Consider the following 22,197-nt stretch of genomic DNA (forward strand, 5'->3'; position numbering starts at 1 on the left):
ATATTTAAGACCTTCAGGTAAATTCTGTGTGTCTCCGACGTTAGGAGGGCCTGCTATGGAGAAAATTTCAGGAAGAATGTAATTTCGAAGAAAAAAGTAATAAACCAAAAAGGTAACTGTTAATTGAGTTTATTTTTCAGGTAACATATTTCCACTTAGGTACGTACTTTAGACGTAATTTGCTGCTCGCGATTACGTGATTCATACTTTGTGCTAAATTTCATGTTCTATGAATTTACCTGTGAAGCGACGTGCTTGCGTACGTTAACTGATTTTGACAATGATTGATTAATGAACAGGGTTGTTACTTGTGTATATTTCGCATCGCTTGGCTGCTTTGCTTTTTCACTGACTTCATATTTTTTTATTATGTGCCTGCTGTGCTTATTTATTTAAATTATAATTGTCACCTGATTAGTTGTGCTGATATGGTTATGTATGTAGGTTACACTTTGTGATTTGTCTGCTTGCGCCTTCATGTTTACTTATTAAGATTACATATGAACATTTATTTGCTTATGCTGATATGATGCTAACGACCTGTTTATTATGTAAGATACATATTTGCTGCTTTTCGTATGGATTGCATATTTATACATTTCTTTTTGTTGTCATAACTACTCTTTAATTTGGTATATAGAAATGCTGATATGCGGTGTACGAACATGGAGTTTAGGTCACACTATGGTATTAATTATAGATTGTTCGCTTGGCAGAGCCTCGTTGTAGGAATTGTGCTGCATCCACTTGTTGACATTCTGTTCCCTACCGGTATATTTACTCGCTATTGCATGTTTTGCTTACGCACAGTGCCTTATATTTTTAAGAGAAGAAAATGAACTACTATAATGCTACGAACGACATTAGTACAAGAAACTTCATTGAAGTCATATGAGCTGGAGGTTTTATGGAAGCTGTATAAATTTATGCTAGTAGAAAAGAAGCTAACGACATGAAATACCAACACTAGGTTTAGACCATTGACAGTTATTACACTGCATTCTTCGTGAGCAATTGAATTAGTAAGTGACACTTGACACAAGAAATACTCACCATGTTTGCTTCTGTTTTGCCATGATTCTTGAAGTGGTGTACACACTGTGAAATATTACGATTTATTCACTCAAAGTCTTATGTGATCTTTCATATTACGTACTCGCACCTACTTACTGAAAGTTATTCAAACTGAAGGCTGTTAGAGGTCATGTATGCATTTCTTTTATTTAATGATGGACAAGGTAACCAAAATGAATTTTATAATTCATAATGAGTAGAAGATTTGGGTCAGATGGATTACACAGAGGTTGTGTGTGGACATTGTGTCTTCGGATTGTATGGGATGATAAATTGAAGTTTGCACTAGGATTTTGTCTGTACTTGTTCGAGGAGACTGACTAGAGGAAAGAGTTGTTATGGAAGTGAAATGATATTGGTAATAAGGTTTATATGTATCGACGTATTGAAGAGGTATTATTGAGGTATTGAGATTGTGTGAAGTTGATGATTATTGGAGTTTTGGTGGACAAGAGGTAAGGTAAATGATATTGATGATAAGGTTTATATGTATCGACGTAAGATGTATTATTGAAGTATTAAGATTATGTGATGCTGATGATTTTTGGAGTTTTGGTGGATAAGAGGTAAAGTAAGTGAGGAGCATATTTTTTTTGTTGGTTTATATGGAACAAGGAGGATGAAGATGGCACACTAGAACACTCAAGTAGAAGGAAGATTGTCTACACACACACTTTGTTAAATCAATAAGCAGTATATACTTTTTTTGGAGAGAGGAAGTACTTGCATATCTTGGCACACTGACAGTTGTTCAGCAACCGTACATTTGATTTGGCTTGGCAAACATTGGTCTTGACATGATGACTATGACGTTGACTAACTATTATTGACTGTTATACACTGCTGCCAGTACTACTTGATACACATGTTCAACATCAAATTTTGACAGAATTGCATTTACACAGTTAACACTATTCAATTACATAGTAGTACTTAATGTGGATGAAAGATGAGTGAGTGTGTTTTGTGTGTTTTCCTTTCCTAATCCTAAATAATTGGTACCGACCTATCTCCTAAATATTATTTTACTTGTTTGTTGTGGCTTGCACTGACACCCATAAATATTATAGGTTTACTGATATTTGTGTATTTGTAATATTTAATATGACAACTATCTGATATCATTTGTGCGTTTATTATAATTTTTATGTTTAGTGTAAGAGCATTGATAATAATTTTGTAAAAGCAATTGTGTGTGCATTCAAACTGTTGTCCGTGCTTGCACCTATTCAACATTGCTGGGTGCCACTTGGAAATGTTTAATTTCTGCTGATAAACTCAGATGAACTGTCTAATTAGTGATAGTGAATATTATGGACTGTTACATGCACCTGTTCAACATTACTAGGTGCCACTGATGGACTGCTTCTACTGAAATAATGTCACTTGTTGGTGTCTGCACCTGTTCAACATTGCTGGGTGCCACTGATGGAACTGCTTCTACTAAAATGATGTTACTTCTTGCTGTCTGCACCTGTTTAACATTGCTGGGTGCCACTGATGGAACTTTTTCTACTGAAATAATGTCACTCGTTGGTGTTTGTACCTGTTGACCATTGCTGGGTGCTACTGCTGGAACTTGCAACTACTTGTTTATTGATATATTGAAAGGGTTTTATGTGAATATTTGTAAGAACTGATTTTTTGTGTGTTTACTGTTTATAAGGTGTTATGAGACTCTTACCTGAACCTATTCGTCATGGCTGACGCTATTGATTGAATTGTTTAACCACATGATACTTATGTAGATTATTATGTAAAATCACATGTATGCAAGTATTTGTATTCCTTACTTTATTTTATATATTAGGTTATTGAAGGGTCAGTGCAAAGCCAAAATTTTAGCTAGTTATGTGATATTTAATTATTAATATTAGCTTTAATTTTTGTTTGTGTTTTTTGGACGAATTTGGTGGTATTTTCACCACCAATGCTGGCAAAAATACCATCAAATTCTGGCCCGTGGAGGAGGGGCATATGAAAGGTGGCTACACTGAGCCACAGCGCCAGAGATTGCGCCAAAGAGTATTATTCAGCCGCCTCCACTGGCAGTTCTTGTCGTGAAGTCGTCGTGGAGAGTGCTTATTGAGATGTGGGCAGTAGGAGTTCCGATGTAGCCGTGACTAGTTGTGAGCATGTTGTATGCAGTTGTTCTGATGGGCTAGACAGCCGATGCTGTTCGATTGCGGATGTTGTAATGATCAGAGTATATATGAAGGTAATAAATTGTTTTTATTTTTATTTCAAATGTCTTAAACAATAATGCCTCTTGGTCACAGGTTCAGTCAACAAAGCATCTGGCTTGTGTTCATGTATTAGAGTGTAATTATGGTTTCTATGTGCAATTATAGTATTTCTGTTTTTTTAAATTACTTCAGTGTAAATGGTGCTTAAAATAGCTTGTCTTATTGAGGAAGAACCGTGCCAGATGTGTACGTTAAATCACACTTCCACACACAGAACAGTTACACTTGTGTTTTGTTGTTTCGTATGTTTTATAGTTGCTGGGGACTTAATTAATTAATTGTGTTAACGGAAGTTTTCCTTCATTCTTTGTTGTTATTCTATGCAGTCAGATTGCGTACTAATACTAGTCAGGGCCAACCGGTTACGAGACTGCGTAACCGGACAGACAGCGACGAAAAACTAAAATTATTTGCATATTAATATTTAATTAAGCCCCCATGCAACAGCTGCGAGCAGCCATGCTGTTTAGAACAATCTCCTCGTTGTGGGGGCAGAAACCACCATGCCACACGTATACCTCTGCTCATCGCACGTCGCAAGACACAGAGGTTAGAACGGGCAAAGGAACACCGCCATTCAACACTAAGAAATAGGCTGCCCAGGCTGATGAGTCACTGTATATGTTGATACAACCAATAACTAGGTAGGCGTACTTCGAAACTTACTAGAAACCATGCGTCCCTTGCGCTAACACGGCGCCGTAAACGTTCTGACGAGAAGAATGAGGGAGAATTCTCTTTGACTTGAACGGTAAGCGAGCGGGAGCAAACAGCACACAGCATTCACGGGTGCTCGCTTGTGCTCTGCTGGTTGTCGATCTCTTAGTGAACCATCAAAGGAAGTTTGTATGCTCTCCACTTGCGCTCTCTCAGCACAGACAGCATTTGTATAATCCCTTACGCGCAGGCTATCTCTGACGCTGAACGTGGGTTGGGTGAGCTGTGGAGTGGTCATAAGAGAATGTGTTGTTGATAATGGAAGAATGTAGGTACAACAGGTGTTTGTGGGAGCTAAGAGATGTAAAGCACAAACTGGCGAAGAAAAAAAAAATGTTTGTGGTAGAAGATTGCCAAAGCTTCAAAGGTCCAACTGCGGACATGAGAAAGACGATAAATTAATTGCTTGATTCTATCCGACTTTGATATTCTTTTCATTGAAAATGAACAGCACAATAAGTTTTATTGGAAGAAAAAATACGACTATGTACCTGTTATGCTGGTTAATGTAAAACAGAAAACATACGAAAGATCTGATTATTCTCTTGGCTTACATTCAACGCAGCTGTAACTGGATTACAAATGTATCACTGTTATTTTAGGATACTTTGATGTATTAACTGAAAAACATAGATTTCACCTCTGTCAAACTATCTCCGCTCCAGCAAACAATACAGGAGAGTTATCAAGTAGCCTGCGATACAACCTCTGACAATGCCAAATCCGAAATACATGTAGCATCCCGACCGCGTGGGGACATGGAATAAAGCGAGGAAGAAGAAGATCATGCAGCGTATGTTACAGGGTGGTTATAATTAAATTTTCTCTTCTTGATACGGCCCACGTGTAAAACGAGTGATCGTAAGGCAATGAAACTTTATGGAAACATTTCTAAGGACATGTGGAAGAGAAACAATGAGTAATCCGTTGAAAGAAACAGATTTTAATTTCCCATGAGAGTGTAACATGTGTTAATAGCGTACCATGTGTTCATTCCAGGTTACAAACTTTGCTCAATGTGATGATCGTCTGCGTCCTCGACTGCCTGGAACCGCACTAGAGACGCCATTTCACAATTGTTCGCAGCACTTTTTGGGCGTTGTGCCATGGAATGTTCAGCTGTCGTGACACAGTTCGTCCACTGTTTGAAGACTGCACATTGCGCCCAGCGATATCAGCCATGGCAATAGTAACTTTTTCAATAATTTGTGGCAGAATTGGCCGTCGGCCTCTCCCAAATCGCCAGTCAGTTCGCACTTCCAATTCTTCTTCAATACCGCCGCGGAGAAAGGACCTCTCCCTGTTCCTTTCCTGCGTGATATCGCCGAGCAGCTTTACTAATAAAGCCCTGCTCACCCTGTTCAGGCGCATGTTGCCTGTCTGCATCTGTAATGCGCACTGATGTTTGTGTTCAAACCCTACGTCGCCGTACCAGAACCAGCATCTAACAGCAGGTCATGACAGTAACACTGTCACCAAAGCAAACCCCGCAGCGCACATTCCGAACATCATACCTATAAATATGACTGCGCAGTAGATAATTAGTTCTTTATCTACACTGGCTCAAGTAGCGAAAGTTCAATTACAACCACATCGTATTTTCCATCTTTAGCAATTAAATTTTTATTTTTAACCAAACATGTTTCACCTGATTGTATTAGGCATCTTTAGTGATTTACACGTCTTCTATACTTTGTTTGTGTGTCGATTGGCTATTGTGTAAGCACTTCTGGACTCGTAATTCTTTCAGAAGTTTTCAATCAACTGCAAGTCAGAATCTTCCTGCGCGCTGCACTTGACCTTACTGTTCAAGGAACTTCATCTTGGTGTTAAGTCCAGTAAACAACAAGGTTAAGTGCAGCGCACAGGAAATTTGAGTATAGAGTCAACGTACATGTATAAAGCGAAGGAGAAAAAACGTCTTTGGTTGAAAACAAAGTCAAAATTAAGTTACTAAAGGCGACTAGTAGTTATTCTTATCGACCAAATAAACAGCAATAATAATGACTTTATTATTAATTTTAATGAAATGAGATTCTTTTCTTTTCGTGTTTGTTTCACAACGCTGCGTCCTGTAGCTACACGGAACACTGTCTCGTAACAAGGGTGTACGCAACGAGACGTCGTGATCAACCGCCCCCTCCCCCCTCAGTCACTGAGGTGCCTCTAGCAAACAAGTTTCGCAAACCGAACTCTGTTCCTGCCCCTGTCAGTATCACTTTGAAGAAACCTGGACTGTGCAATGAGTGTTTACTAGTGACAAGTGTACCCAGAGCAGTTTGTTGTGCGATCTTAAAACTATTGCATCATTTCCCCTAGTCCCCCTCACCCTCACACATCCCCCTCATACCTCCACCATATCTTGTTTTACACGTGTTACAGAAGCGCTCTCGCCGGCCGAAGTGGCCGTGCGGTTAAAGGCACTGCAGTCTGGAACCGCAAGACCGCTACGGTCGCAGGTTCGAATCCTGCCTCGGGCATGGATGTTTGTGATGTCCTTAGGTTAGTTAGGTTTAACTAGTTCTAAGTTCTAGGGGACTAATGACCTCAGCAGTTGAGTCCCATAGTGCTCAGAGCCATTTCAACCATTTTTTTAGAAGCGCTCTCGTGTCCGTTTCTAGCTCTTTCGTCTTCGCTTCCCCACGCGCTCTACGCCGCAACAGTTCGCGCAGCGGCCACGCACTCCTCCGGCGGCGCTGACGTCGCGCCGCTCTGCGCGGCAGCTTACCTATGACAGCGACCTCCCCCGAGCGCCTGGCCACGTGGCCCTGCTTGTTGCGCGCCCAGCACGTGTACACGCCCGCGTCGTCCGCCTTTTGCACGGGCGACACTTCCAGCGTGCCGTCCGCCGTTACTCGTTGTCTCAGGTCGTCCGGAAGCTCGCGGCCGCCTGCGAGAAAAGAAGGCCGTTCTTACTCACAGGCAGGACTGTCACAACGCAGCTTCACAACGTATCCACTCTCTTGCATTATAAGTATCAAATTTTAAATATCCGGGAGAGCGGATATAGCCATATGGACAGGACAAATAAGCTAATAAGAAAAGGATTAGGAGAATTAATATGGTTTACGAGATGCAAAAGTAGGCAAAACGGAATACAGACGTCTCAAAAATCAGATCGACAGGAAGTGCAAAATGGCTAAGCAGGGATGGCTAGAGGACAAATGTAAGGATCTAGAGGCGTGTATCACTAGGAGTAAGATAGATACTGCCTACAGGAAAATTAAAGAGACCTTTGGAGAAAAGAGAACCACTTGCATGAATATCAAGAGCTCAGATGTAAACCCAGTTCTAAGCAAAGAAGAGAAAGCAGAAAGGTGGAAGGAGTATATAGAGGATCTATACAAGGGCGATGTTCTTGAGAGCAATATTATGGAAATCGAAAAGGACGCAGATGAAGATGAAATGGGAGATACGATACTGCGTGAAGAGTTTGACAGAGCACTGAAAGACCTGAGTCGAAACAAGGCCCCGGGAGTAGACAACATTCCATTAGAACTACTGACGGCCTTGGGAGAGCCAGTCCTGACAAAACTCTACCATCTGGCGAGCAAGATGTATGAGACAGGCTAGATACCCTCAGACTTCAAGATGAATGTAATAATGCCAATCCCAAAGAAAGCAGGTGTTGACAGATGTGAAAATTACCGAACTACGAGTTTCATAAGCCAAGGCTGCAAAATACTAACACGAATTCTTTGCAGACGAATGGAAAAACTTGTAGAAGTCGGCCTCGGGGAAGATAAGTTTGGATTCCGTAGAAATATTGGAACACGTGAGGCACTACTGACTCTACGACTTATCTTGGGAAAAAATTTTGGAAAGGCAAACCTACGTTTCTAGCATTTGTAGACTTAGGGAAAACTTTTGACAACGTTGACTGGAATACTCTCTTTCAAATTCTGAAGGTGAAAGGGGTAAAATGCAGGGAACGAAAAGCTATTTACAATTTGTACAGAAACCAGATGGCAGTTATAAGAGTCGAGGGGCATGAAAGGGGAGCAGAGGTTGGGAAGGGAGTAAGACAGGTTTGTAGCCTATCCCCGATGTTATTCAATCTGTATATTGAGCAAGCAGTGAAGGAAACAAAAGCCGGCCGCGGTGGTCTAGCGGTTCTAGGCGCTCAGTCCGGAACCGCGCGACCGCTACGGTCGCAGGTTCGAATCCTGCCTCGGGCATGGATGTGTGTGATGTCCTTAGGTTAGTTAGGTTTAAGTAGTTCTAAGTTCTAGGGGACTTATGACCACAGATGTTGAGTCCCATAGTGCTCAGAGCCATTTGAACCTTTTGAAGGAAACAAAAGAAAAATTCGGAGTAGGAATTAAAATCCATGGAGAAGAAATACAAATTTTAAGGTTCGCTGATGACATTGTAATTCTGTCAGAGACAGTAAAGGACCTGGAAGAGCAGCTGAACGGAATGGACAGTGTCTTGAAAGGAGGAGATAAGATGAACATCAACAAACGCAAAACAAGGATAATGGAATGTAGTCGAATTAAATCGGGTGATGCTGAGGGTGTTAGATTAGGGAGTGAGACGCTTGAAGTAGTAAATGAGTTTTGCTATTTGGGGAGCAAAATAACTGATGATGGTCGAAGTAGAGAGGATATAAAATGTAGATTGGCAATGGCAAGGAAAGCGTTTCTGAAGAAGAGAAGTTTGTTAACATCAAGTATAGATTTAAGTGTCAGGAAGTCGTTTCTGAAAGTGTTTATATGGAGTGTAGCCATGCATGGAAGTGGAACATGGACGATAAATAGTTTAAACAAAAAGAGAATAGAAGCTTTCGAAATGTGGTGCTACAGAAGAGAGATTAGATGTGTAGATCGCATAACGAATGAAGAGGTATTGAATAGAATTGGGGAGAAGAGGAGTTTGTGACACAACTTGACTAGAAGAAGGGATTGGTTGGTAGGACATGTTCTGAGGCATCGAAGGATCACCAATCACTGTTGGAGGGCAGCGCGGAGGGTAAAAATCGTAGAGGGAGGCCAAGAGATGAATACACTAAGCAGATTCAGAAGGATGTAGGTTGCAGTAGGTACTGGGAGATGAAGAAGCTTGCACAGGATTAAGTAGCATGGAGAGCTGCATCAAACCAATCTCTGGAGTGAAGACCACAACAATAACAACGAGCTGACATGACAAATTTAGATCAAGAAATGGATATCCGTCAGAACGAAACTCACAGACACATAGTGCCAAGGGCGGCAACATCTCAGCGTCTGACTCAGAACAGGAATGCAGAAACCGGCGAGATAAGGAATATAGACAAGAACATACTGAGTACTCTCTAAGTAAAAAAGGATGATTTATTTAAGAGGAAGAACTTAACATTATGAGAAAGTCAATAACGTGTTGGTCCACCTCTCATCCTTATGCATCCATTTATTCGGCCTGGCATTGACTGATATAATTGTTGGATGTCCTCCTGAAGGATATCGTGCCAAATTCAGCCGAACTGGCGTTTTAGATCTTCAGAACCCCGAGCTGGTTGGAGGGCCCTGCTCATAACGCTCCGAACGTGCTCATTTGGTGAGAGATCGACGACTTTTTGTAGTCAAGATAAAGCATGAAGACAAGCAGTAGAAACTTTCGCAGTGTGCTGAAATGTAAGCCCAGGATGGCTTGCCATGAAGGGCAACAAAACAAGGCGTAGAATATTGTCGACATTCCGCTGTGCTGTGAGGGGTGAAATCCAAAGTCTGTCTGCTGCTTCTCTTAGGATGAGTGTTAAGGGGATCCAAAGTTAGCTAGAAAATTAGCAAGTAGTTAGATGAGTATCAGTGAGGGGTTTTCCTTATACACTCCTGGAAATGGAAAAAAGAACACATTGACACCGGTGTGTCAGACCCACCATACTTGCTCCGGACACTGCGAGGGGGCTGTACAAGCAATGATCACACGCACGGCACAGCGGACACACCAGGAACCGCGGTGTTGGCCGTCGAATGGCGCTAGCTGCGCAGCATTTGTGCACCGCCGCCGTCAGTGTCAGCCAGTTTGCCGTGGCATACGGAGCTCCATCGCAGTCTTTAACACTGGTAGCATGCCGCGACAGCGTGGACGTGAACCGTATGTGCAGTTGACGGACTCTGAGCGAGGGCGTATAGTGGGCATGCGGGAGGCCGGGTGGACGTACCGCCGAATTGCTCAACACGTGGGGCGTGAGGTCTCCACAGTACATCGATGTTTTCGCCAGTGGTTGGCGGAAGGTGCACGTGCCCGTCGACCTGGGACCGGACCGCAGCGACGCACGGATGCACGCCAAGACCGTAGGATCCTACGCAGTGCCGTAGGGGACCGCACCGCCACTTCCCAGCAGATTAGGGACACTGTTGCTCCTGGGGTATCGGCGAGGACCATTCGCAACCGTCTCCATGAAGCTGGGCTACGGTCCCGCACACCGTTAGGCCGTCTTCCGCTCACGCCCCAACATCGTGCAGCCAGCCTCCAGTGGTGTCGCGACAGGCGTGAATGGAGGGACGAATGGAGACGTGTCGTCTTCAGCGATGAGAGTCGCTTCTGCCTTGGTGCCAATGATGGTCGTATGCGTGTTTGGCGCCGTGCAGGTGAGCGCCACAATCAGGACTGCATACGACCGAGGCACACAGGGCCAACACCCGGCATCATGGTGTGGGGAGCGATCTCCTACACTGGCCGTACACCACTGGTGATCGTCGAGGGGACACTGAATAGTGCACGGTACATCCAAACCGTCATCGAACCCATCGTTCTACCATTCCTAGACCGGCAAGGGAACTTGCTGTTCCAACAGGACAATGCACGTCCGCATGTATCCCGCGCCACCCAACGTGCTGTAGAAGGTGTAAGTCATCTACCCTGGCCAGCAAGATCTCCGGATCTGTCCCCAATTGAGCATGTTTGGGACTGGATGAAGCGTCGTCTCACGCGGTCTGCACGTCCAACACGAACGCTGGCCCAACTGAGGCGCCAGGTGGAAATGGCATGGCAAGCCGTTCCACAGGACTACATCCAGCATCTCTACGATCGTCTCCATGGGAGAATAGCAGCCTGCATTGCTGCGAAAGGTGGATATACACTGTACTAGTGCCGACATTGTGCATGCTCTGTTGCCTGTGTCTATGTGCCTGTGGTTCTGTCAGTGTGATCATGTGATGTATCTGACCCCAGGAATGTGTCAATAAAGTTTCCCCTTCCTGGGACAATGAATTCACGGTGTTCTTATTTCAATTTCCAGGAGTGTAGTTACCTCTACTACTCACTAGTTCCAATCAGTTTGACCAACTACCGTTTGTGTGGACCTATCAATTAAGTCACCATGCCTTTTTCTGCAAAGACTGCTTCACCTGATGGTTAATTTTGCAGTTATGAGGACGAGAGAGAAACGTGCGAACATCCATTTATATGTCCTTTCGGTAAATCAGTAGCGGGAGCCATATGTGTACGACCCAGAATCCAAACAACGGAGCTGGCGAAGAGTGCTCCGTCCACAAGCCTTAAGAAAGCAAAACAGTTGATAGAAACAATTTTGCATTGTTTCTTTCCATGCGATGGTGATAGCCCATCACGATTTAGTGCACGTACCAACATCACTGTTCTCTAGCGCTAAAACCGTTGTACAGAGCACTGCAGCAGGAAGATTGCCTGCCTTATGACGACAAGAGGAGTGGATTCTCCATCACGACAACATTCCCGGTTACACGAGGGCTGAGCGTCACTTCACGGACCACGTGCATTCTTCCACACAGACAGAGCGCGTGCAGCAGGTAGTAAGTACTCACTTCGTTCCCAGCGAATCTCTTCGATGGGGTATCCTGCGACGGGGCACTTTAGCCTCAGGGTCTCACCGGCCACTGCCGTCACCTTTGGGATCAGACGAATATAGGGCAGACCTGTAAACATAACACATAATTACGTTTCGCCATTTTCTTGGAAACAATAGAATATTATTTCGTCAATTGATTTGTTGAAGTAAACTAAAACAATAAAAATTACTTGTTATTTGGAGGAAACATTTATCTGTTTCCGGGCAAATCAAATGTATATAAAAATTCATTTTTTGCAAATTGTTTCTCTTATAAATGGCTCTGAGCACTATGGGACTCAACTGCTGAGGTCATTAGTCCCCTAGAACTGAGAACTAGTTAAACCTAACTAACCTAAGGACATCACAAACATCCATGCCCGATGCAGGATTCGAACCTGCGACCGTAGTGGTCTTGCGGTTCCAGACTGCAGCGCCTTTAACCGCACGGCCACTTCGGCCGGCTTTCTCTTATATTCGCCAGGAAAGAGCAGGTCTTTCAGCAATTAAGAAAATGATCAGCTGCTTACAGATTAACCAGATTTGCAAAGAAAATAGTAAATTAGCAGTCATAAAAGTAATTTATGACCTTATAGTGAATGAAGCCTTTCAGCTTGAAAAAAATTTAAAACTAGTATGTTTGTTCGAACTGGCATTATCTAGTTACGTAACAAGTGTTACATTGCTTGTCTAGTCCTGAGTACAGCAAGTTATAATAGTTTAAATGTCGAAAAGGATTACATATTCAAAATGCTTAAAGAATCACTACTGACGACTCTTAAGCAATAAAATTAAATGGATCTGGTGAAAAATTTTTTAATTTTCGGGACGCTCACAAAGAGGAAAGGAAAATTTTACTCATTAACATGTAATATTTTTGCTTGATGATACTGAAAGTAGGAAACAGTTAGTCACCTTACTGAAAAGGCAGCTATGGAATATCTGAAAATATCAACAGATGAGTAAATAAAAATGGAGTACTGTTAAATTTTGACTTGACTCATCTGAAAGAATTCAGTATATCTCACAGAACGACAGAATCTGTAACTATAATTCATTCAAACAATTAAATACATGACAGATATTGTTTAGTCTTTGTGACTGCAAATCTATCGTCACCTGATATATAATAACCGCATTGCAAACTTCATGAAGCACGTACTTTTAGCTTCAGTTGCAGTGCGCGTTGTTACAGGTATAAATGAGGCGCAGTGAAGGCATTAATATATTTACATTCAATAATGAAACAAGAGAATGAGTTCTTAGAGGAAGCAAGACTTTCAAAGATAACATTTCCAGAATACATTATATATTACAAAAAGTATATTAGAAATTAGTACTAAAACACCATGCAGAGATGTGTTTAAAAAACTTGATAGTTTTGACATTATGCCCTTTGCTGTTACCAATACATCTTCTCTCTCAAAAAAATGGTACAAAATCATTATAATACTAGGAACAAAATAATATCTACATAAAACTTCAAAGATTTAACACGAGTACAGAAAGGAGTCAAAGACACAGGTGTACACACAGTCAACTAAACTGCCTGAGCGTATCAAATGTCATGTGAGTAATGTAGTGAAACTGAAGAGTAAATTACGGTATTTTCATTGACATTTTCAGCTACTCCACTAAAGAGCATCTTCACATTAATTCTCAAAACAAATTTATTTGGTTAAGATTCATTCCAGTACTGTCGGATTATAATATTCCACGACTGTATAGCATTGTGTTGTGGTGGACATATCTAAACAGCACACCATTTACCTCTTTCCATAGCCCGCAGAATTCTCTTCGCACAATCCATGTAATGTGTTTGGTTCTTTATTTTCATAGAGAGAAGTGCAATAGGACATATGCTGCTGCACACGATGGAACATTGATGCAGGAAGGGGAATTGAGGATCGTTTTCCCAGCAAGCTGAGGCACCATTACATTAACACGCTGACTGTGATGTCTGTTTATTAACATCACTTCACAACGTTAAGAGACTAAGGCTCTTTTTCTTTTTTGAGTCATCAGTCTTCTGACTGGTTTGATGTGGCCCGCCACGAATTCCTGTCCTGTGCCAACCTCTTCATCCCAGAGTAGCACCTGCAACCTACGTCCTCAGATATTTGCTGAATGTATTTCAGTCTCTGATTTCCTCTACAGTTTTTACTCTCTACAGCTCTCTCTAGCCACATAGTAGATATTACCTGATGTCTTAACAAATGTCCTATCATCTTGTTCGTTCTTGTTGCCAGTGTTTTCCATACATTAGTGTTCTCTCTGGTTCTACGCAGAGTCGTCCCATTCCTTATGTTATCAATGCACCTAATTTTCATCACTGGCCTGTAGCACCACACATTAATTCTTTAATTCTCCTCTGTTCCGTGTTTTCTATAGTCCATGTTTAATACAATGCTGTGCTCCAAACGAATATTATCACAAATTTCTTCCGCAAAATAAGGCCTATGTTTGATATTAGTAGACTTGTCTTGGCCAGAAATGCCCTTTTTGCCAGTGCTAGTCCTCCTTGCTCTGTCCGCCATGTGATATTTTGCTGCCAAGGTAGTAGAATTCTTTAACTTCATCTACTTCGTGATCACCAATCCTGATGTTACGTTTTTAGCTATTCTCATTTCTGCTACTTCTCATTATTTCGTCTTTCTTTGATTTATTCTAAATCCATATTTTGTACTCATTAGACTTTTCATTCCATTCAACAGATCCTGTAATTCTTCTTCATTTCCGCTGAGGATAACAATGACATCAACGAATCATATCATTGATATTCTTTCACTTTGAATTTTAATTCCACTCCTGAACCTTTCTTTTATTTCCGTCATTGCTTCCTCGATGTATAGATTGAACAGTGGGGGCGAAGGACTACGTCCCTGTGTTACTCAGTTTTAATCTGAGCACTTCGTTCTTGGTGTTCCAGTTTTATTGTTTCCTCTTGTCTCTTGTACATATTGTATAATACCCATATTTGCCTGCGCTTACACATTTTATTCTCAGAATTTCAAACATTTTATCTTATGAATGTGTCTTGTTTTTTCTTTAGTCTTGCTTCCATTATCAATCGTAACGTCAGAAGTGCCTCTCTGGTGCCCCGACCTCTCCTAAATCCAAACAGATCGTCGTCTAACACATCCTCGACTTTCTTTTCCATTCTTCTGTATATTATTTTTTTAGATGCATGAGCTGTTAAGCTGATTGTGCGATAATTCTCGCACTTGTCAGCTCTTGCGTTCTTCGAAATTGCGTGGATGATATTTTTTCCGAAAGTCAGATGGTGTATCACCAGACTCATACGTTCTACACGTGAATAGTCGTTTTGTTGCCACTTCTCCCAGTGATTTTGGAAATTCTGATGGAATTTTATCTATCCCTTCTGCCTTATTTGATCTTAAGTCTTCCAAAGCTCTTTTAAATCCTGAATCTAATACTAGATACCTTATGTCTTTCTTATCGACGCCTGTTTCTTCTTCTATCACAATGGAAAGGTCTTCCTTATATCATTGATCAACTGAAGTACTTCCTCCGTTACCCACGGTTTCTTTGCAGTTACCTTCCTCGTACTTACGTTTTTCTCTGCAACTTCTGTGATTGCCCTTTTTAGAGACGTCCATTTCTCTTTAAGTGAAATGCCTACTGAGCTACTCCTTATCGCAGTATCTATAGTCTTAGAGAACTTCTTTGCGTATTGTTTCTTATTGACTAATCTCTTAAGCTTCAACCTACTCTTCATCACTACTAATGTGTGATCTGTGTATATGTCTACTCCTGGGTACTCCCTACAAGCAGACGGAGGGTAGGGATGATGGGATATGAGTACGTGTAGGCCACCTCCGGTTCGATGGTGAACGGGTGGCGGAGTTGGCAGGGGTCGACCACACGAGTTCTGGTCACGGCGTACCCAACACCACCAGTCAACCGGAAGACTACAACAAGGGACAGTTAAGAAACGAGATACTTAGCCGTAACCATGAATTTTCATCGTGTAACGCAGCAGTGCTGGGTAGGGGAGATGGGAAAGGAAAACAAGCACAAGGCGTTGCACCCACCCGGGGACTGAAGCAACGTGAAGGGGATGTTAATAGTGCACCTCGAGAGCAGTCCAGCCAACCACGCTAGGCACGTTTCAACTGAGCGGGGGTAGTTGGGGAAATAAACGCTATAGGTCGGACGTCGTTCAGTCACCGCATGCTCATTCTGTAGGAGCGTTCAAAGACCGAGGCACGATTTGTCCCTGACTCCATAAAGGTACAAGATTGTCCATTCTTTGACCCAGACTGTCGCATGCGTCTTGGCTACAGGGAAACACACGTTCTCTGGACGAATGAAAGCATAAGAGCCGGCCGGAGTGGCCGAGCGGTTCTACCCGCTTCAGTCTGGAACCACGCGACCGCTACGATCGCAGGTTCGAATCCTGCCTCGGGCATGGATGTGTGTGATGTCCTTAGGTTAGTTAGGTTTAGGCAGTTCTAAGTTATAGGGGACTGATCACCTCAGATATTAAGTCCCATAGTGCTCAGAGCCATTTGAACCATTTTGAAAGCGTAAGAATTGACCCCGGTTGGAGGGTCGCGGAGAAAACAGGCGACCATTGGCGGTCCCAATGTCCAGACTTCACGAACACTGGCGCAGGTCAGGCAAAGGGGCTGTCATCGTCCACTGAGTGACTGGTGTATCATAAAGGAGAGTCCGTTAAACCAATCGCATGCAGATGCTGGTTGGTGGCGAATTTTCCGCAGGAGACGTGATACGTTGTCGCTCAGACTGCGTCGGGAGGTTCGGCTGACTAAGGTTGCGCCACACTGCCGTTCACCTCCTTTAAGGCTACTTGATCTCAACACTATTGCAAGGTACGCAATGCAGTATTTGAATTTAGAAATCCTTTCGACATGTGGGGCGCATGCATGGAAGGCTCTGCAGAAAGATGCGCAAGTAGAGGCGCAATATGTCCTAGTGACACCAGCGGGGAGACAGAGGTCGGCGTTAATGTCCAAGAGTTGTCGCGTGAGTGCCTTCCCTGCGCCCGGCCCTTGCTCGTTCATGCTGTTCGGCCGCGCGACACTGGACGATGGTGAGTCCAAGTCCCTCGGCCTTATGGAGGAGGGTGAATATCTCATATTTGACCTTAAAAATGTTACCAGCCATCACGAAGTAACACAGCGCTGACTGCAGGGTGCAACCAATCGCTGGCGACATGGGAAGGACCTGTACTATGTATACCAGCTTGGTAACTACATGCATGTTCAGATATGCCACATGTTGCAAAGCATAAAGGCAATGGAGGCGATGTTGCCGAACGGCCATGCAGCTGACGTTGAGTGGGCGCCGGAAGTGGACTACTGCGGTGCGACGATACCCAAGGTACCGGAATCTCCCAACGCAAGGTAGAGGCGCCAGTTCTTTTCGAGTGAGTCCACGGAAAATTGGTGTCGTCTTAGATCAGGCAACACTCAAAACACTGCCTACCTCGTCCCTGTACTTGGAGATCAGGTCAAGTACGCGTGTGGTCTCTTTTCGTGATCATAACAGCAGCAACAGACCGTCTGCATAGGCACGACAGCTGAACGTCTATTGCCGCCGGGTGAATCATGACAAGTGCGTCACGAGACTCCCAATAAGTGGGTACAGGGCGAGAGTGCAGAGAAGCTTCGGTAGTGGGCATTCCTGACTTAAGAAACAGCGGATCGGTACTGCTCCGGTGATACGACCATAAACCTGCGCAAGGGAGTGGGCGCTGGAGTAGAGGCGTTGTAAGGCACTAGTGAAGGATGCCGGGAAGCCTACCAGCTCCGTGACAGCAAAGAGGTAACCATGTCGTACCGGATCAAAAGCAATGTCAAAATCAACAGCCACTAATGCTCTACGGAGACTGCACGTAGCTATTGGAGAAATCACATTTCGACCGTCACCAGTGGCTGTCTGGGCATTGACGGGTCCACGCGGCGTCGTTTATCCGTGGATATTATACTCGGAAGGATCCGACGACATCGTGTCGCCAAAATACATGCAAATATCTTGTAGTCAGCACCGATTAAAGCTAGGGAGCGGTAATCGGCAACTGTATTCCCCTGCTATGGCTTGTGAATTGGGGTGATAATGCCTTGACCAAATGATGGCGGAGCAATGGTGGCTGTTGTCAACAGTTCTTGGAACATCACAGTCAGCAGTGGCGCCATAAAATCCTTGAAAGCCCAGTAAAATTCGACAGGGAGACCATCCATCCCAGGCGACTTGTTTGGAGCACCATTTGCTATCACATCCTTGATGTCATCGCAGGTGATGTCCTCCACCAAGGTTTCTGATTCGATGTCAGAGGTGGTGCGAATGATGTGGAGTAAAACTGGCTCCCAACCATGAACTTAAAGTTGCCCTTACTGGTTCCACAAAGCCAGCCACGTTATGTGCCTGGCTAGTGACCCGATGCCCCCCCCCCCCCCCCCTCCACTCCACCACGAGTGACGAGCTCTGAGACCAATTTTTGCCAGCAGTGCTTCCTGTTGATCACGATGTGGTGCATGGAGGGGTCTTCCTGCCACGCCGTATTTGACGTCGGGACGTGCTGGGAGATGTTCAACTACATGTTTGGCAGAGTATATGGTTCCAACATGATGGTGCACTTCCACACTCTGGAATTAATGTGTGACAGTATTTGGACAGAACATTTCCACGGAAATAGCCCGGTCGTGGAGGTCCAGTTTTATGGCCACCAAGTTCACTTGACCTAAATCCCCTGGATTTAGTCCTGTGGGGATACCTGAGAGAGCAAGTATACTCTACTCCACCGATGAACGTGGAAGAACTGATAGCTTGTGTTCATGCTGCTCTTGTTACTATGTACGCAGTTTTGCGCTAAGGGTCCAAAGCTGTATGATTCGGCGGATTGCGCAACGTTTGGACATGCAGGGGGGGTTGCTTTGGGCATCTGTTATTCTGAGAACAACGTATTCTGTTGTGAAGGTCACGCGGTCATTAATATGGACATTATTATTGTCACTGGTTGCTAATGTGCGATATCTGAGGGCTCATATTACATGTAGTATAAATGACAAGTAGATGTTGTGTTATTGTGCTCTGCTATCATCATTAGCATATCGAAATTGATATTGTTTTTGTAGTTAGTCTCTCCTACGACAGGTCATTAGTTTCAACTGACTACTTCTTATTTGTCTAACCACGGATTTGTTATGTTCGCCACATGAAGTGACAGCGCCGTTCGAGGCACCATGTCACGGACTGCGTGGCCCCTCCCGCTGGAGGTTAGAATCCTCCCTCAGGCATGGGTATGTGAGTTGCTCTTAGCATAAGTTAGTTAAAGTAGTGTGTAAGTCTAGGGACCGATGACCTCAGCAGTTTGGTCCCTTAGGAATTCACACACATTTGAACATTTTTTGTTACTTTCAGCTTTAAAAAATGGTTCAAATGGCTCTGAGCACTATGGGATTTAACTTCTGAGGTCATCAGTCCCCTAGAACTTAGAACTACTTAAACCTAACTAACCTAAGGACATCACACACATCCATGCCTGAGGCAGGATTCGAACCTGCGACTGTAGCGGTCGCAAGGTTCCAGACTGTAGCGCCTAGAACCGCATGGCCACCCCAGCCAGCCAGCGTTAAAAATGTTGTAAATTTAGGATAAATGTGACCTAAGAAGTGGTGTATATTACTGTATGAAATGTCAGAATGAAAGTAGCAAATAAAAAAAAAAAAAAAATGCGCCCCAACTGAGGATCGAAACATCGACTTCCTGCATGCTAACCCAAAACTCTTCCCACTGCACCAATTGTACAGCACGACTCATATGTACTGCCAGAGGTAGTTACCAGACATGTGGCTACAGTGTTGTCATATTGCCACTCTCTAACATCCTTTTTTCTGCCGTATGTACTTGCTAGACGCAATATTATCGCTGGCATGTGAGGAGTTGTGCTGTGAAACGAATTTCGCTTCACTCTGTATATATATAATTCCTCCTCCTATTAACTGTAATGTCACTCGGCTGAAGAGCAGCGGATTGTGCCACTGTCAGCCCTCCACTGCTCATGTGGGGCAGGAGAATGAAATCACAATATAGAAAAAAATTTTAAAAAAGCAATAAATCCACATGGTGCCAAAAGTTAGGGTGTTAATGTGCTCTTACACAGATGTGCCACTGTCGCCAGCCATTTATACCATATGAACTTACTTATTACTACTATTTCTACTACTACTATTATTATTGTCAGTTATCATTACTACTATTATTATTATTATTTATTATTATTGTTATCTGTGTATTTAATACTATTATTATTATTATTGGGAAGGTTTTGTAATATCTTTGGTATAGGTTGCTCATGGTCAGATGCAAGAGAGGGTGTTAAGGCCCTGATCTGGTAAATAACAAATAAGTAAGTAAATAAAATCATTACTGAAATCAAGCTCACTTCTAAAATGCAATTTAAACTCTCCAATATCTAAAAGAACAAAGGCATAGTGCAAATAGTTGGTAAATTAATACTATCAAAATATTTAGAACAAGATTGTGATAAAAAAAAGCATAGTTACCAGGTACACAGCAATAGTCTCTGCCTTATTAAATTAAACTAGCCTAGCTTAGTTTAAAAAGTGTTACTCAAAAGTTAGTTTTAGTAATCTGAACAACAACAGTTACTGCAAAGTGACCTGTTGAACTCAAGGACTTCAGCGACGACATGTAAGGCATGCACTGTGGAAGATATACTCGGGTTTGCAGTAAGAGAAGTTCTGTAGCCGCCGAACGTGCTACAGGATTGGATAGTCAGCCAGACGGTTGGCTGCCCTGCGCCACGGGACTTCCCCCGAGTCTGGGGAGCGCGCAGTCCCGCCATTAGCAAGATTACCGGTCGCCAGCTGCGCCGGTCGCAGGGCTGGGGTGGGGGTGGCGGCGACATTGAAATTAAAACGCTCTCGGCGTACGGCCACTCCGAAAGAAATCTCGCGGGTTGAAAAATTATTGAGGCAACTTCGGCGGACTCGCGAGCACAGCACTTATTTAGTGGATGGAGCAGATCTCAACCCAAGATTAAAAAGTTAATGAAACTGAGGCAAGCACTGATAAAATTATCTTTATGGCGAGAGCAGGTAACGACAGCTGGAGCAGCGATTCGTGAAATCTCTGGCGGAGTGGGGGGATTGCCAGATGCATTTCGAAAATTTAGAATTTGGAAATGATGAATACACCGTGTCAAATGTAACCCAGTCCAAAGTTTTTCTCAGTAACTGTAGAACTGTAGCACTACTGCGGTTTTGCGTCGAAAATAAATATAGTGAGAAACAGATTCTCTTTGTAATTAGTTTTTCTGTGTCGATACGTGAACCTACATTTTTGCTAACCTGTAACCCGTTGAATCATAGATGCTATTTACATTTGTAGTAAAATGGGAGCGGAATTTCGGACGAAAGGTGGATGTTAACATTTTGTATGCATCTGTATATGAACCATCTTCGTTCCAACAAAGTGCGCTTTACCAACTCGAGAACGCTCTGTATGTAGGGAACATCAGATCCCATTTTTGGCATAACTCTCTCTGGTCGGACACGTTATATCGATATTCGGCGAGAGGGGTGCCAGGTGGTTCCAGAGATTTTCAGTAATGTTCAAAATCGGAGACATTGAGGGAGAGTCCAGATATTTTACTGACGTCGAATATTCTTCACACCAATTTCAGTTGGACATAAAAATAAACAGAAGTATCATAGATGTAACAAGTAGCACTGTCAGTTCTCAGTTTCGGCATGACCCTGTTGGTCAACAGAGCAACAAAGGTGGCTACAAGAATAACATTGGTAAGTGACATGTAGTAAGAAATACAGACAGAGAAATATGTGATATAGCTGTAAAAATATCTTGAAGTCTCACATCATTTTTTCTAAAAAGTAACAATACAATCAGATATGGAAAAACCGCAAACTGCTGTTCTATTGAAGATATATTAGAAGTAAAAAAATGCAAGTGTTTTCAAGAGAATCAACGAACGGAAGTTGGGAATAACTTAATCGAAATTGCAAATTAAATACGAAATTGTCTAAGGTCTCAAAATCGTTTAAATTCAACCCTGAAAAGATGTTTTCGAAAGTACAAACACCAAAAAATTTCAAATGGCTCTGAGCACTATGGGACTTCATAGTCCCCTAGAACTTAGAACTACTTAAACTTAACTAACCTAAGGACATCACACACATCCATGCCCGAGGCAGGATTCGAACCTGCGACCGTAGCTCGATTCCCGGCGGGGTCAGGGATTTTCTCTGCCTCGTGATGACTGGGTGTTGTGTGCTGTCCTTAGGTTAGTTAGGTTTAAGTAATTCTAAGTTCTAGGAGACTGATGACCATAGATATTAAGTC

At 43.1% G+C, this 22,197-nt stretch overlaps 1 protein-coding gene across 1 annotated transcript in view; it reads right to left on the reverse strand.

The window, feature by feature from the left end:
- Positions 1–22,197, reverse strand: part of LOC126260723 (Down syndrome cell adhesion molecule-like protein Dscam2) — a 329,702-nt gene that overhangs the window by 288,056 nt on the left and 19,449 nt on the right. Inside the window, exons 3-4 of the mRNA XM_049958060.1 lie at positions 11,804–11,914; positions 6,766–6,927 (exon numbers count right to left, since the gene is read on the reverse strand). Coding sequence (XP_049814017.1) covers positions 6,766–6,927; positions 11,804–11,914 — 273 coding nt within the window. The remainder of the gene's footprint in view (positions 1–6,765; positions 6,928–11,803; positions 11,915–22,197) is intronic.

This window comes from Schistocerca nitens, chromosome 5 (assembly GCF_023898315.1).
Source record: "Schistocerca nitens isolate TAMUIC-IGC-003100 chromosome 5, iqSchNite1.1, whole genome shotgun sequence".
Classification (NCBI taxonomy): domain Eukaryota; kingdom Metazoa; phylum Arthropoda; class Insecta; order Orthoptera; family Acrididae; genus Schistocerca; species Schistocerca nitens.